This window comes from Dendrobates tinctorius, unplaced genomic scaffold (assembly GCF_039654945.1).
Source record: "Dendrobates tinctorius isolate UK_male_01 unplaced genomic scaffold, ASM3965494v1 ptg000044l, whole genome shotgun sequence".
Lineage (NCBI taxonomy): Eukaryota > Metazoa > Chordata > Amphibia > Anura > Dendrobatidae > Dendrobates > Dendrobates tinctorius.
The window spans coordinates 23,965,092-23,978,876 of NW_027361712.1; the positions used below are offsets into that span (position 1 = coordinate 23,965,092).

General features: G+C 45.3%; 1 gene segment (V, D, J or C); it reads right to left on the reverse strand.

Annotated features, from left to right (window-relative positions):
• Window positions 1-626: 626 nt before the first annotated feature.
• LOC141089199 (Ig mu chain C region secreted form-like) overlaps window positions 627-13,785 on the reverse strand; it is a 101,825-nt gene continuing 88,666 nt past the window's right edge. The window contains 1 exon segment of the C gene segment in view: window positions 627-1,033. Within this exon segment, the coding sequence occupies window positions 627-1,033 (407 nt within the window).

The following is a 13,785-nucleotide window of genomic DNA, read 5'->3' on the forward strand; positions in this document are numbered from 1 at the left end:
CTAAACAGTCACTTACCCCCACATATGGGGTATCGGCGTACTCAGGACAAATTGGACAACTTTTGGGGTCCAATTTCTCCTGTTTCCCTTGTGAAAATAAAAAATTAGATCTGAAGTAAATTTTTTGTGAAAAAAGTTAAACGTTCATGGAAGCATTCCAGAGTTATTACCTCATAAAGGCACAGTGGACAGAATTGTAAAAATTGGCCTGGTCATTAACATGCAAACCACCCTCAGGGGTAAAGGGGTTAAGTATCAAGTAAAGTTCTGGCTCTTAATTGATGGGGAGGAAAAATTTTCGTGTGATTTGCCTTTCACAAACTTAGTGCTTATTGGGTTGCATTGATAAACTGATTCACCATGTTTGTAAATCCATTTATGCAAATTTAGGAGAAAAATAGCTTAATTGATTTTCCCATTTTACTCAAAGGATTGTCAATTCCTTCCTTGATCCTGTAGATTTAAGTTTAAGGCTCCACTTACCATTGGAATGTCACAATTACATCCAAGAGAACAGAATCTCACCAAATTTTGAGCCCACAGTGGTGAGGAGAATAAAAAAAAACATTACTAAAGAAAATCAACTGATTTGCCCCTGACATATATTTAAGAAAAGTCGTAAACTTTCATCCACTGTCCCTTTTTGCATTTTTCTCAGAACTGATAGGTCCTGATGGGCTTAAAGAGAAGCCCATGTTTATAGGATGCTGGGTTTTATTTGCCTTACCTGAGCACTTAGTGACATCCTGCAGAGAGTCTTGACCTTGATGGGTTGCTTTACATGTGTAGGTATCAGTTTCATTCCAATTTACATTTATTTCACTCTTTCCAAAGTATGTGTTCTCTTTTTTGTTCATCATGGCAGCAAAATCCTTGCCGCTGTCTGTAAGAAGTTTTCCGTTTTTAAACCAGGCGACAGAAATATGATGTGGCCAGTAATCAGAAACTAAGCAGAATAAAGTTGCCTGAGTCAAATTCTTACAAGATGCCAATATTTGAATGCTGGGGCGTTTAATATGCAGGGCAGTATGATCTGATGGAGAAAACAGAACAAAATTTTATTAACACATCGTATTATGCAGATACTGTATATTAATCTAATATATAAAGCTCAATGTGTGTATGTATGTATGTATGTATGTATGTATGTGTGTGTGTATGTCCGGGATAGGCATCCGCACCGTCGCAGCTACAGCCACAAAATTTGGCACAGTCACACGTCTGGACCCCGAGAGCGTCCTAGGCTATGTTGTGAGGCGAAATTTTATCCCCGCGCGTTCCAATTCACCAAACAATTTTGCCCCTATCTACATAATGGGGAAAAAGTGTGTGCGTGTCAAGCCCTGCCCCTCATTATGATGTCATAATGCCCCTATCTACATAATGGGGAAACAGTGTGTGTGTATCAAGCCCCACCCCTCATTATGATGTCATAATGCCCCTATCTACATAATGGGGAAACAGTGTGTGCGTATCAAGCCCCACCCCTCATTATGATGTCATAATGGTTGCCATTGTGATGCTGATGTCATCATAGGTTGCAAGCCCCGCCACTCATTATGATGTCATAATGGTTGACTATGGGATGGAGGATGTGTGATGGGTATATGGGCACTGGACTGTGGGATGGAGGATATGTATATGAGCACGGGACTATGGGATGGAGGATGTGTGATGGGTATATGGGCATTGAACTATGGGATGGAGGATATGTATGACGGGTATATGGGCATGGGACTATGAGATGAAGGATGTGTGATGGGTATATGGGCACTCGACTATGGGATGGCGAATATGTATGATGGGTATATGGGCATGGGACTATGTGATGGAGAATATGCATGATGGGTATATGGGCATGGGACTATGGGATGGAGGATGTGTGATGGTATATGGGCACTCAACTATGGGATGGAGGATATGTATGACAGGTATATGGGCACAGGACTATGGGATGGAGGAAGTGTGATGGGTATATGGGCACTGGACTATGGGATGGAGGGTATGTATGATGGGTATATGGGCATGGGACTATGGGATGGCGGATATGTATGATGGGCATATGGGCACGGGACTATGGGATGGAGGATATGTATGATGGGTATATGGGCATGGGACTATGAGATGAAGGATGTGTGATGGGTATATGGGCACTCGACTATGGGATGGAGGATATGTATGATGGGTATATGGGCACGGGCCTATGGGATGGAGGATGTGTGATGGGTATATGGGCACGGGCCTATGGGATGGAGGATATGTATGATGGGTATATGGGCACGGGACTATGGAATGGAGGATATGTATTATGGGTATATGGGCATGGGACTATGGGATGGAGGATAATTATAATTTGTTATAACTAACCACAGTTAGTTACTATGCCTGGGCAGCGCCGGGCTCTTCAGCTAGCTATGGGATGGAGGATATGTATGACGGGTATATGGGCACGGGACTATGGGATGGCGGATATGTATATGGGCATGGGACTATGGGATGGAGGATGTGTGATGGGTATATGGGCACTGGACTATGGGATGGAGGATATGTTTGACGGGTATATGGGCACTCGACTATGGGATGGCGGATATGTATGATGGGTATATGGGCACTCGACTATGGGATGGCGAATATGTATGATGGGTATATGGGCATGGGACTATGGGATGGAGAATATTCATGATAGGTATATGGGTATGGGACTATGGGATGGAGGATATGTATGATGGGTATATATGGGCACGGGACTATGGGATGGAGGATGTGTATGATGGGTATATGGGCACGGGCCTATGGGATGGAGGATGTGTAATGGGTATATGGGCACTCGACTATGGGATGGAGGATATGTATGATGGGTATATGGGCACGGGACTGTGGGATGGAGGATATGTATTATGGGTATATGGGCACGAGACTGTGGGATGGAGTATAATTATAATTTGTTGTAACTAACCACAGTTAGTTACTATGCCAGGGCAGCGCCGGGCTCTTCAGCTAGTTCTCAATAAATGACATTTTAGCTTGTAGTGCACAAATCCCATCGTTAGGCCACGTTCACATGTTCAGTATTTGGTGAGTATTTTACATCAGTATTTGTTGCCAAAATCAGGAGATGGAAAGCATCCAATTCTTCCCTGCTACCATCCCATAAAAGAAAAATATCATCGATATCGGGGATGATTTTTACCTGCAGCGTCGTGGATGGAGGACATGGGGTCCAATGTGGCCCCTACATATGCTAACATCTACATGGCTGTCCTAGAGGGTGAACACGTGTACAGGTCTGCTCATTGGTGCCATGTTAGGGGCTGATGGCATTACATCGACAATATTTTTCTTTTATGGGATGGTAGCAGGGAAGATTTGGATGCTTTCCATCAATTTCTGAATGGAATTTTTCCTGAACTTTGGTTCACCATGGATTGCCCGCAGGAGAGGATGCAATTTCTGGATACGTCTGTATATAAGAAAGATGGGATCCTGCATATGGACCTTTTTATTAAGAGCACAGACAGGAACAATCTATTGCACTTCTCCAGTGAGCATCCTAGGAAAATGGTGGAGTCCTTACCCTGGAGTCAGCTATTGAGGGTAAGAAGGATGGTCTCATGTGAGACCCAGGTAGATAAACGTTTAGATGAGATGTGCAAAAAAATCTTGACTAGGGGTTACCCTAGAGCTGATTTGGTGGAGTTTAAGAGGAGGGCCTTCGAAAATGTAGGGATGATCTTTTGGTACCTAAAACACCAGTTGTGTCTAGCAAAAGGATACCGTTTGTTACATCCTTCAACAGCATGAGCAGTAGGGTCTCTGGGATTATCAGGAGACACTGGTCATTGCTGGGGAAGGGTCATGCAAACATTGAAGAGTTTAAATTACCACCACTTTTCTCCTATAGAAGAAATAGAAACTTGAAGGATGAATTGGTTTCCTCTGATATTGGCAGCCCTAAAAAAAGTATACAGACGACATTCAGCTGTCCAGGTCTTGGTACCTTTCCCTCTCTTGGTTGTACTTGCAGCAACAACATGTTAAAAGGTGGGCACTTTTTTCACCCTCATACGTGTAGGAGGTATGATATCTACAAACGATATACATGTACTAGCAGTTATGTGGTGTATATCCTGAGCTGTCCATGTGGTCTCTTCTATGTGGGAGAGACCACAATGGAAGTGAAGGCAGGAATTAGCAAGCATAAAAGCACAATCAGGACAAGGTGTCACGGAGAAGAAGAAGGGGGAAGACAGGAGACGTGGAACCGGGGCCCCTGAACTGCCCCTCAGGCTAAGGGGGTGCCCTGACTTTCCTTAACTTGGGGATACACTTGATGGCAGTGAGGCTCAAGTCCCCGACCTGTCCCTTCCTCCTGTTTAGCCCTGAGCTAAACCCCCAACCCCCTCCCCAAGAGGTGAGACAGGGAATAAAGCAAACTGCACCAAAAACCAGGGAAAGGGTAATACAGACACCTCGGGGTTAAATAAACTGAAAGACAAGACTTAGCTTGCTCTGCTGCAATGCTCCAGGACAGCAGAGTGGCCACTTGAAAACAGCATACAACTGAAACACCACAGAACTCTTTCAGCTCCTGAACTCCAGCTTGGTTGGTCTCCAAAGAGGAACAATATCACCAACAATTAGCTGGTGTACCTGGTGAACTTATGTAGGGATGTGGGAGTGGTTTCAGCTGCATAGATAAACTCACCAGAAGACTAACTAAAGATGCAGTAACACCAGCGGCCACAGGGGGAAAACACATTAACCCCCCGATGGCCAGAAAGGAAAAAAGTTTTAATATGAGAGTCCGGATCTGCCACAGATCCAAAAATGGATTGTGACACAAGGTTAGTGGACCTTCTGGTACCGAAACATTTCAAGGAGCTGGGACACTCTGTAAACCTATTACGGTTCAGAGTCATTGATGATGTGCCGGTTCTAAGACGGGGAGGTGACAGGGTTGCTCTTTTGAGGAAAAAAGAATTGAAATGGATTTTCGAGTTGGATACCTTGAGGTCTAGGGGTATTAATGTTGATTATATTCAGAGTTGCCTATTATAAGGGATTTGTGGGCTGAAGGCTTAGGGATTGTTCTCATTGTGAGTTTCTCTAGCTATACTGTTTTAACCTTTTTTTTGTTTTTTACAGCTCCCCTTTAATTGTCTATTGAAATATGGACTGATACTGTATATATGGTGGGCATATGGGCATTAATATGTGTATTTATATTTACTGTATGTACTGCACTGTACGGATGTATGCACCTTGGGGTATCCAATCTGTGCATTGGTTGATATTGTATATAATCTGGGTTACTGGTAGACTTTATGGGATTACCCAGTGTGCATTATTCCCTAAAAATGTTTTTGTAATCTATATTGCCCATCTATCCACCTATTATACTGTACCATGGATGATCCTGATTGCCTGCTAATATGTTGGTGTTTTCCCCTTTGATTTTCTTGAACTGTGGATGTTTTTTTCTTTGTGTATAATTCTTGTCATTTTTGGGTGTTCGTTACTGTGTATCGGCGCCTCTTGTATAAGCACAGTCGCATTGAGCTATTTGTCTCTGATTAGAATATGCATCGCCCACTGTGTGCCAGCCCGTGTTTGGACTAATGATCTTAAGCTGCAGGAGCTTGTGTTGTTTGGAGAGATGCGGTGTCCAATGACGTCTGGACGCCAGGACATGTGCAGATGGAAGGAGACTGGATTGGTCCAGAGCCATTTGGAGGAGTGCCTTTGCCCATGTCAGAATGTGGATGCTAAGACAACGGAGGTGCTGCGTGCAGATTGGTGCTGCTAATGCTTACAAACGTTCTTCATGGGGACATATATCTGCAGTAATATTATTTGTCTGTTTGTATATTAGCGATCGGGGTTGATGTATTTTCTGGCGATTTGTTAGCTGGCAGTCTGGAGAAATGTGGGGCTAATTTTAACTGTTGAATGTTTATATGTGTATGGAGGTTTATTATGTCTGGTTTTCATTGGTGCATGTTAAAGTGAGGGGAAGGGTGTCCACTATATAGTCTGGGTTGAAACACTCCGGTACTGTGCTTGAGAAAGAACTTTGGATCGAAACGTTGCCACAGGAGACAGAATAAAATGTGAATTCTTTTTCACCAACATTTGAGGCACTGTCTTTTCTACTATTTGGTATAAATCTCCTTCCCAGACTCAGGTGTTGTGAACTCATTTTCTGGTCTGCCTCTGGTTTCTGGTGAGGGAGCTGGTTGTGCTGACAGAGGAGTTGTGAGTTCTCTTTCCGGGCTCCCTCTGGTGGTGGCAGGAGGTAGTGAAGCTGATCTAATTAACAGAGACCTGCCACCTGATAATGAGGATGAGGATTGGACATCTGGAGTCTCAGACTAGATTTAAGACAGCCGACTCCCTTTTCCCATGCTGATGATTTTTTCCTGCCTCCTGAGGTCTTAGTTTCCAGCTCAGTTCCTGCCTTCTCAAGCTAAGTTGTCTTTGCTAATGTTCACATTTGATTTGGTTTGGTCTATTCAGTTTTTTGTGTGGCCAGCCAGCCCCGGCTGGGGCTGTGCTGAATTTCCACTCTTATGTCACTGTATGTGCCAGTTTGCTTCTTGTCCCTTATTAGATTGGCCTCTTTTTGCTCTGTTCTCAGAATAAGCCAGAGTGCTGATATAGTGGGGGAAGTCTAGTGACTTCAGAGTATTTTTTGCTATCAGAAGTGTTGGACATTTTTTAAGGGTTTTTTGGCGTGATTGCAGACAGTATCTTTCCTTTTCTGTCCTTTCTAGCTAGTGTGGGCCCCATCGTTTGCTCAGCCTATTTTCCTACCTGTGTTCGTGTTTTCATCTCGTCTCACCGTCATGTGTGGGGGCTGTCTATTCCTTTGGGGTCTGCTCTTGGGCAGTTTTAGATTTCCCCTTTTCTTGCTTTAGGCTTATTTAGTCCTCCGGCTGTGACGATGCATCTAGAATCATCGTAGGTACGCCCCACGGCTGCTGTTAGTTGTGTGGTTAGGATCAGGGATCTGCAATTTGCGTAGTTACTAACCTCTGTGGTTTTCTGTGACTTGGCTTGGTCTTGTTTTCCTCCTCGGTGACCCATTCATAACACTCAGGTCTTTTGCAGACTCCAACAGGTTTTCTTCAAAAATGTTCCTGTATTAGGCTCCATCCATCTTCCCATCAATTTTAACCATCTTCCCTGTCCCTGCTGAAGAAAAGCAGGCCCAAACCATGATGCTGTCACCACCATATTTGACAGTGGGGATGGTGTGTTCAGGGTGATGAGCTGTGTTGCCTTTACGCCAAACATATCGTTTGGCATTGTTGCCAAAAAGTTTGATTTTGGTTTCATCTGACCAGAGCACCTTCTTCCACATGTTTGGAGTGTATCCCAGGTGGCTTGTTGCAAACTTTAAACGACACTTTTTATGGATATCTTTGAGAAAAGGATTTCTTCTTGCCACTCTTCCATAAAGACCAGATTCGTGCAGTGTACGACTGATTGTTGTCCTATGGACAGTCTGTGCCACCTCAGTTGTAGATCTCTGCAGTTCATCCAGAGTGATCATGGGCCTCTTGGCTGCATCTCTGATCAGTCTTATCCTTGTTTGAGATGAAAGTTTAGAGGGACGGCTGGGTCTTGGTAGATTTGCAGTGATATGATACTCCTTCCATTTCAATATGATCGCTTGCACAGTGCTCCTTGGGATGTTCAAAGTTTTGGAAATCATTTTGTATCCAAATCTGGCTTTAAATTTCTCCACAACAGTATCATGGATCTGCCTGTTGTGTTCCTTGGTCTTCATGATGCTCTCTGTGCTTCAAACATAGCCCTGAGACTATCACAGAGCTCGTGCATTTATACAGAGACTTGATTACACACAGGTGGATTATATTTATCATCATTAGTCATTTAGGACAACATTGGATCATTCAGAGATCCACAATGAAATTCTGGAGTGAGTTGGCTGCACTGAAAGTAAAGGGGCTGAATAATATTGCACGCCCCACTTTTCAGTTTTTGTTTTTCCACAAAAATTTAAAGTAACCAATACATTTCGTTCATCTTCACAATTGTGTCCCACTTGTTGATTCTTCACCAAAAATTTACATTTGGTATCTTTATGTTTGAAGCATGATATGTGGGAAAAGATTGAAAAGTTCCAGGGGGCCGAATACTCTCGCAAGGCACTGTATATAGGAACACTAAAATACCACATATTATATATCTCTGAATGAAATATTCCAGTTGCAAATTTGTATTCACTGCATAGTGGAATGTGTTCAGAACAATAAACCATAGCAATTATCAATGTAAATCAAAATGAATATCCCATGGAGGTCTGGATTTGGAATTATACTCAAAATTAAAGTGTAAAATCAAATTACAGGTTGATCCAACTTCAGTGGAAATGCCTCATGACAAGGAAAAGATGCGCAGTATTGTGTGGCCTCCACGTGCCGGTATGACCTCCCTACTGTACAACGCCTGGGCATGCTCCTGATGAGGTGGCAGATGGTCTCCTGAGGGATCTCCTCCCTGACCTGGGCTAAAGCATCCACCAACTCCTGGACAGTCTGTGGTGCAACGTGACCTAGGTGGATGGAGTGAGACAAGATGTCCCAGATGTGCTCAATTGGATTCAGGTCTGGGGAATGGGTGGGCCAGTCCATAGCTTCAATGCCTTCATCTTGCAGGAACTGCTGACACTCTCTAGCCATATGAGGTCTGGCATTGTCCTGCATTAGGAGGAACCCAGGGCCAACCGCACTAGCATATGGTCTCACAAAGGGTCTGAGGATCTCATCTCCTCATCTAATGGCAGTCAGGCTACCTCTGGCGAGCACATGGAGGGCTGGGCAGCCCTCCAAAGAAATGCCACCCCACACCATTACTGACCCACTGTCAAACCGGTCATGCTGAAGGATGTTGCAGATACCAGATTGCTCTCTATGGCATCTCCAGACTCGGTCACATCTGTCACATGTGCTCAATGTGAACCTCCTTTGATCTGTGAAGAGTACAGGGCGCAAACCTTCTTGCCACAGCTCGCATTGATGTGCCATCCTGGATGAGCTGCACTACCTGAGCCACTTGTGTGGGTTGTAAAGTCCGTCTCATGATACCACAAGTGTGAAAGCACAACCAACATTCAAAAGTGACCGAAACATCAGCCAGAAAGCATTGGTACTGAGATGTGGTTTGTGGTCCCCACCTGCAGAACCACTCCTTTATTGAGGGTGTCTTGATAATTGCCAATAATTTCTATCTGTTGTCTATTCCATTTGCACAACAGCATGCAAAATTGATTGCCAATCAGTGTTGCTTCCTAAGTGGACAGTTTGATTTTACAGAAGTCTGATTTACTTGGAGTTATATTCTGTTGTTTAAGTGTTCCCTTTATTTTTTCGAGCAGTGTATATATATATATATATATATATATATATATATATATAGTATATATAAATAAACATTATGACAAAGTCACTGGCAAAGTGCTGGAGGCGGAATACTTTTCACTAAGGCTATTAGCTTCAGTGATTTGAATCCCAAAAGTTTGATCCAGCACACTATGTATTGAGAAGGGTTCATCTGCCATTTCAAGGGCTGGGTTTTTGTGGAAAACCATAGAATGGGAGGGAGGTTGTGCACCTTATCTCCACTCAAGGGTGTGATCTGGGGTTTAAATAGTCTGTCTCCTGAGGCATTCAGTGTTCAGTGTGTCTGGAGAGGCTAACTCCAGAAAGTGTTCTTGTTTGTGCTAACCTGAACCGTGTACTTTGCTATCACTGATAATACAAGTACTGTGCTTTATGCTACCACTTTGTTTTATTTTCCTCTTTTTGCCCAGAGGGCTGTGTTTATTTTTACTTCACCATGGCTTATGCCACATATATCATAAACCAGTAAAGATCGTAAAGAGACAGTGTTCCTGAGTCTAACTCCATGTAGATCTGAGAGAGCCGATCTACCAAACATCAAACATGTGTGATTGATACAAGAGGTACTGCTTTTCCTGGGTGAAGGTAGCCACAAACCAGGAAATGATTTCAGGAAAAATGGAGGACATGATTAAACATCTGGTGCAAGTACAGCAGCAACAGCACCAGCAACAGTTGCAGCAACAGCTGGTGCAACAAGAGCCCAGTAAGCTGCTTATACAAAAGATGCAACTGCACCAGCAGCAGCACCAGCAGCACATTGACTTGCTCACAGAGGCGGTTCATGGAAGGCAAGCAGCCCCTCCCCCAAGTCAAGGTGATGACACATATGTTCGGAAGGCAGGAAGATGAGCTATGCAAAAATTGACTGCGGGTGATTACGTGGAAGCTTTTTGGACTGTGTTTGAAAGGGTGGAAGAGCAGCAAAAGCTGCCACCGAAGCAGTGGGCGGAAGTGCTGACCCTTTATCTAACTGGTGATCCCCAGAAGGCTTATTATGATCTGGCCTTACAAAATGCCTGGGAATATGCAAAATTAAAAACCGAGATACTGGCATGCTCAGGGGTAACTATGTCTGTCAGAGCTCAAAGGGTCCACAATAGGGCATATTATGGTGATAAACTCGCCACCAAGTGTTCGATTTGCTACATCTGATACAGAAGTGGTTGCAGCCAGAGTTCTCCACTCCAGGTGAGAAGGCAGAGTGGGTCGTAATGGTCAGGTTTATCCCCTCTCTTCCAAGGCCGGTGCAGACCTGGATTGCCCAGGCCATTCCCGAAATGAAGATGACCTGGTTACCCTAGGACAAAGGTACTAGGTGTTCAAGAGTTCCCTAACGAAACCAAGTGGTGTTGCAGCCCCATACTTGGGTGCCCAGAAGGAGCCCGAATATCAAAAGAGGAATAGTAGAGCCACCACTGGGGGAGTCCAAGGTCCCAAGGGGTTGCCAAAGTTCACAGGTTAAGACTTGCTCTGCTAGAGATGTCACGGTCCTGGACACTTATCCGCCCGGTGTCCTATGTCCTCAGAACAGATGGACTTCAGCCTAGAGAAGTGATGTTCATTCTATGCCTATCCCACCTGCAGTGTGGACTATCAGCCCAGTGAGGGACTGCAGGCATGTCCCATGACAATAAATGGAGTATGTGTGTCAGGACTCTAAGGCTGGAGTCACACATAGAGACTCACCAGCGATCCTGTCAATGATATCAATGTGTCAGGATCGCTGGTGAATCGCTATGTGATCGCTGGTGAGCTGTCAACAGACAGCTTCACCAGCTATCAGCACAGCGACGCCCAGCGCCCGGCGTCGCTGTGGACGTTAGTAACCAGCGCACTGATGCAGGAAGCTGGTAACTAACATACACATCGGGTATCCAAGGGACGTGCGTCCCTAGATACCCGATGTGTACGTTAGTTACCAGCTCCCTGCATCAGCGCGCTGGTAACTAATGTACACATCGGGTATCTAAGAGACGCACGTCCCTTGGATACCCGATGTGTACATTAGTTACCAGCAGATCGCTGGTCTCCCGCCTGTCACACGCAGTGATGCGTGGTGGCCAGCGGGAGACCAGGGACCAAAAAAAAGTCCTGGCCTTTCCTGCAGCGATCAGCGATACCAGCAGGGGGGCCGGTCGCTGATCGCTGTCACACACAGCGATCTCGCTCGTGAGATCGCTGTTGTGTTACAAAATATGTGTGACGGGGCCTTTAGACTCAGGTAGTTTGGTGACCCCAGTAAGGGTGACACTCCCCCACCAGTTGATCCCTGGCAAACACATGGGTGTCCGCTGTATCCACAGGGACGCTAGGGGCTACCTCGTCGCCAGAGTGACGATAAAAACAAACTGTGGCACTGAGTCACATGAGGTTGGGGTAGTCAAAGACTAGCTACACCCAGTGATGATCGAGCGTGGCTTAACCCTGTTCTGGGACAGGCACATTAACTCAGACTGGAGCCATGAACAATCCTTATTGCAGTCGGAGGGAGATGAGTTCCCCCTGTGTGTCCTTACTGGCGATGAGGACGAGACAGTTACCCATGAGCATGAGAGTCCTGATTTGGCAGTTTCTGGGGGAAATTTTGGGACTATTCAAATGCAAGATCTTATGTTTAAAGGGGCTTTTGATAATGTGACTGTGATGAATGGGGTTGCTCAAGTGTGGAAGGCCGACACCAGGTTTCCATATTTTACTTTAATACTTTTTCGAATCACTAAACCAAGAGGGGAAGTGATAGAGCAGCTGTCGGTGCCAGGTCCCTATAGGCATAGAGTATTAAATTTGGCCCATTCTCCTATCTTGGGTAGGAACATGGGAATAGACAAAAGTCAGGAGCAGGTCCTTCAGAGGTTCTACTGGCCTGGGTGTCGCCGGGACATTGTTTATTTCTGCCTATTCAACCCTACCTGTCAGCTAACTGCTCCTGTATCCTACTTCCGCAGTCCCCTAGTGCCGTTGCCCATAATAGAAGTTCCATTTGACCAGATTGCCATGGACCTTGCCGCACCATTAGTTAAGTCTGCAGGTGTCACCAATACATCCTGGTGGTAATAGACTATGCAACACAGTACCCAAATGCAACACCACTGAGAAACCCCTCCTCCAGGAATACAGTGTGAAAGCTAGTTCATATTTTCTCTGAATGAGCCTGCCAAACGAGATCTTGACAAACCAAGCGACTGCTTTTAAGTCTAAAGTGATGAGGGAGTTGTGTAAGGCTCTCCAGATTACCCAAATACACATGTTGGTGTACCATCCGCAGGCAGGCTGTTTGGTGGAGAGGTTCAACAAGATCTATGCTGAAGAAGGTTGTGGAGAAAGATGGCCGAGACTAGAATTGCCTGCTACCGTACCAACTGTTCTCCATTAGAGAAGTCCCACAGACCTCGACGGGGTTCTTAACGTTCGAACTGCTATACGGATGGCACCCTCAGTGACTTCTAGGCATTGCAAAGGAAACTAGGGAAGCAGAGGTAACACCCCACCAAAGCGTCATCAAACATGTGGCCCAGTTACAGGACAGGATCGCAAGTGTGATGCTGATTTTGAAGGAGAGCCTCCTTCAAGTACAAGACGCCAGGCAAGGGTCTACAATCAGTTGGCAAGACTAAGATAGTTTAGCACTGGAGACTGGGTGTTGGTGTTGATCCCCACGGTGGAAAGTAAGTTCCTGGCCAAGTAGCAAGGGCCATATGAGGTGGTCTAAAAGTTGAGTGACAAGGTCCACCAACCAGGGGGAAGAAAGCCGTACCAGCTGTACCACATTAACCTGCTCAAACAATGGCGAGACAGGGAACCGGAGGAAGCGACATGCCTAGGGGCCAATCCTGAAGCCAGGGTCAAGGAAGTCACAGTGGCAAAGACACTGTCACTGGCAACAATGTCGAGAGCGGCTTCAGTGGAATCTGGACCTGTTTTCGGAGTTGCCAGGTTGGAGGCAGATTGTGGAGCATGAAATCCTGACGGAACCACATGTGAGGTTGAACCAAAAGCTGTATCAGATTCCTGATGCCTGCCACGAGGTGATCTCCAATGAGGTGAAGAGAATGTTGTGTCTGAGCATCTTCCAGGACTCAAAGAGTGGCTCGTCTAGCTCCATTGTCCTTTTGCTGAAGCCAGATGGAGAGTGGCGTTTCGGTAATGACTATAGAAGGTGAACAAGGTATGGAAGAGGTGAAATCAGGCCACAAGTAAATAAAGTATAGGCAATCCTGAATTGACCACAATCGGTTTCCAAGAAGCAAGTTTGGACGTTTCTGGGAATTGTGGGGTACTGTCGGCGATTTATCCCAAATTTCGCCATGATAGCCCCCCCCAACTGATCTTCTTAGAGGCATGAAGACGTTGATGG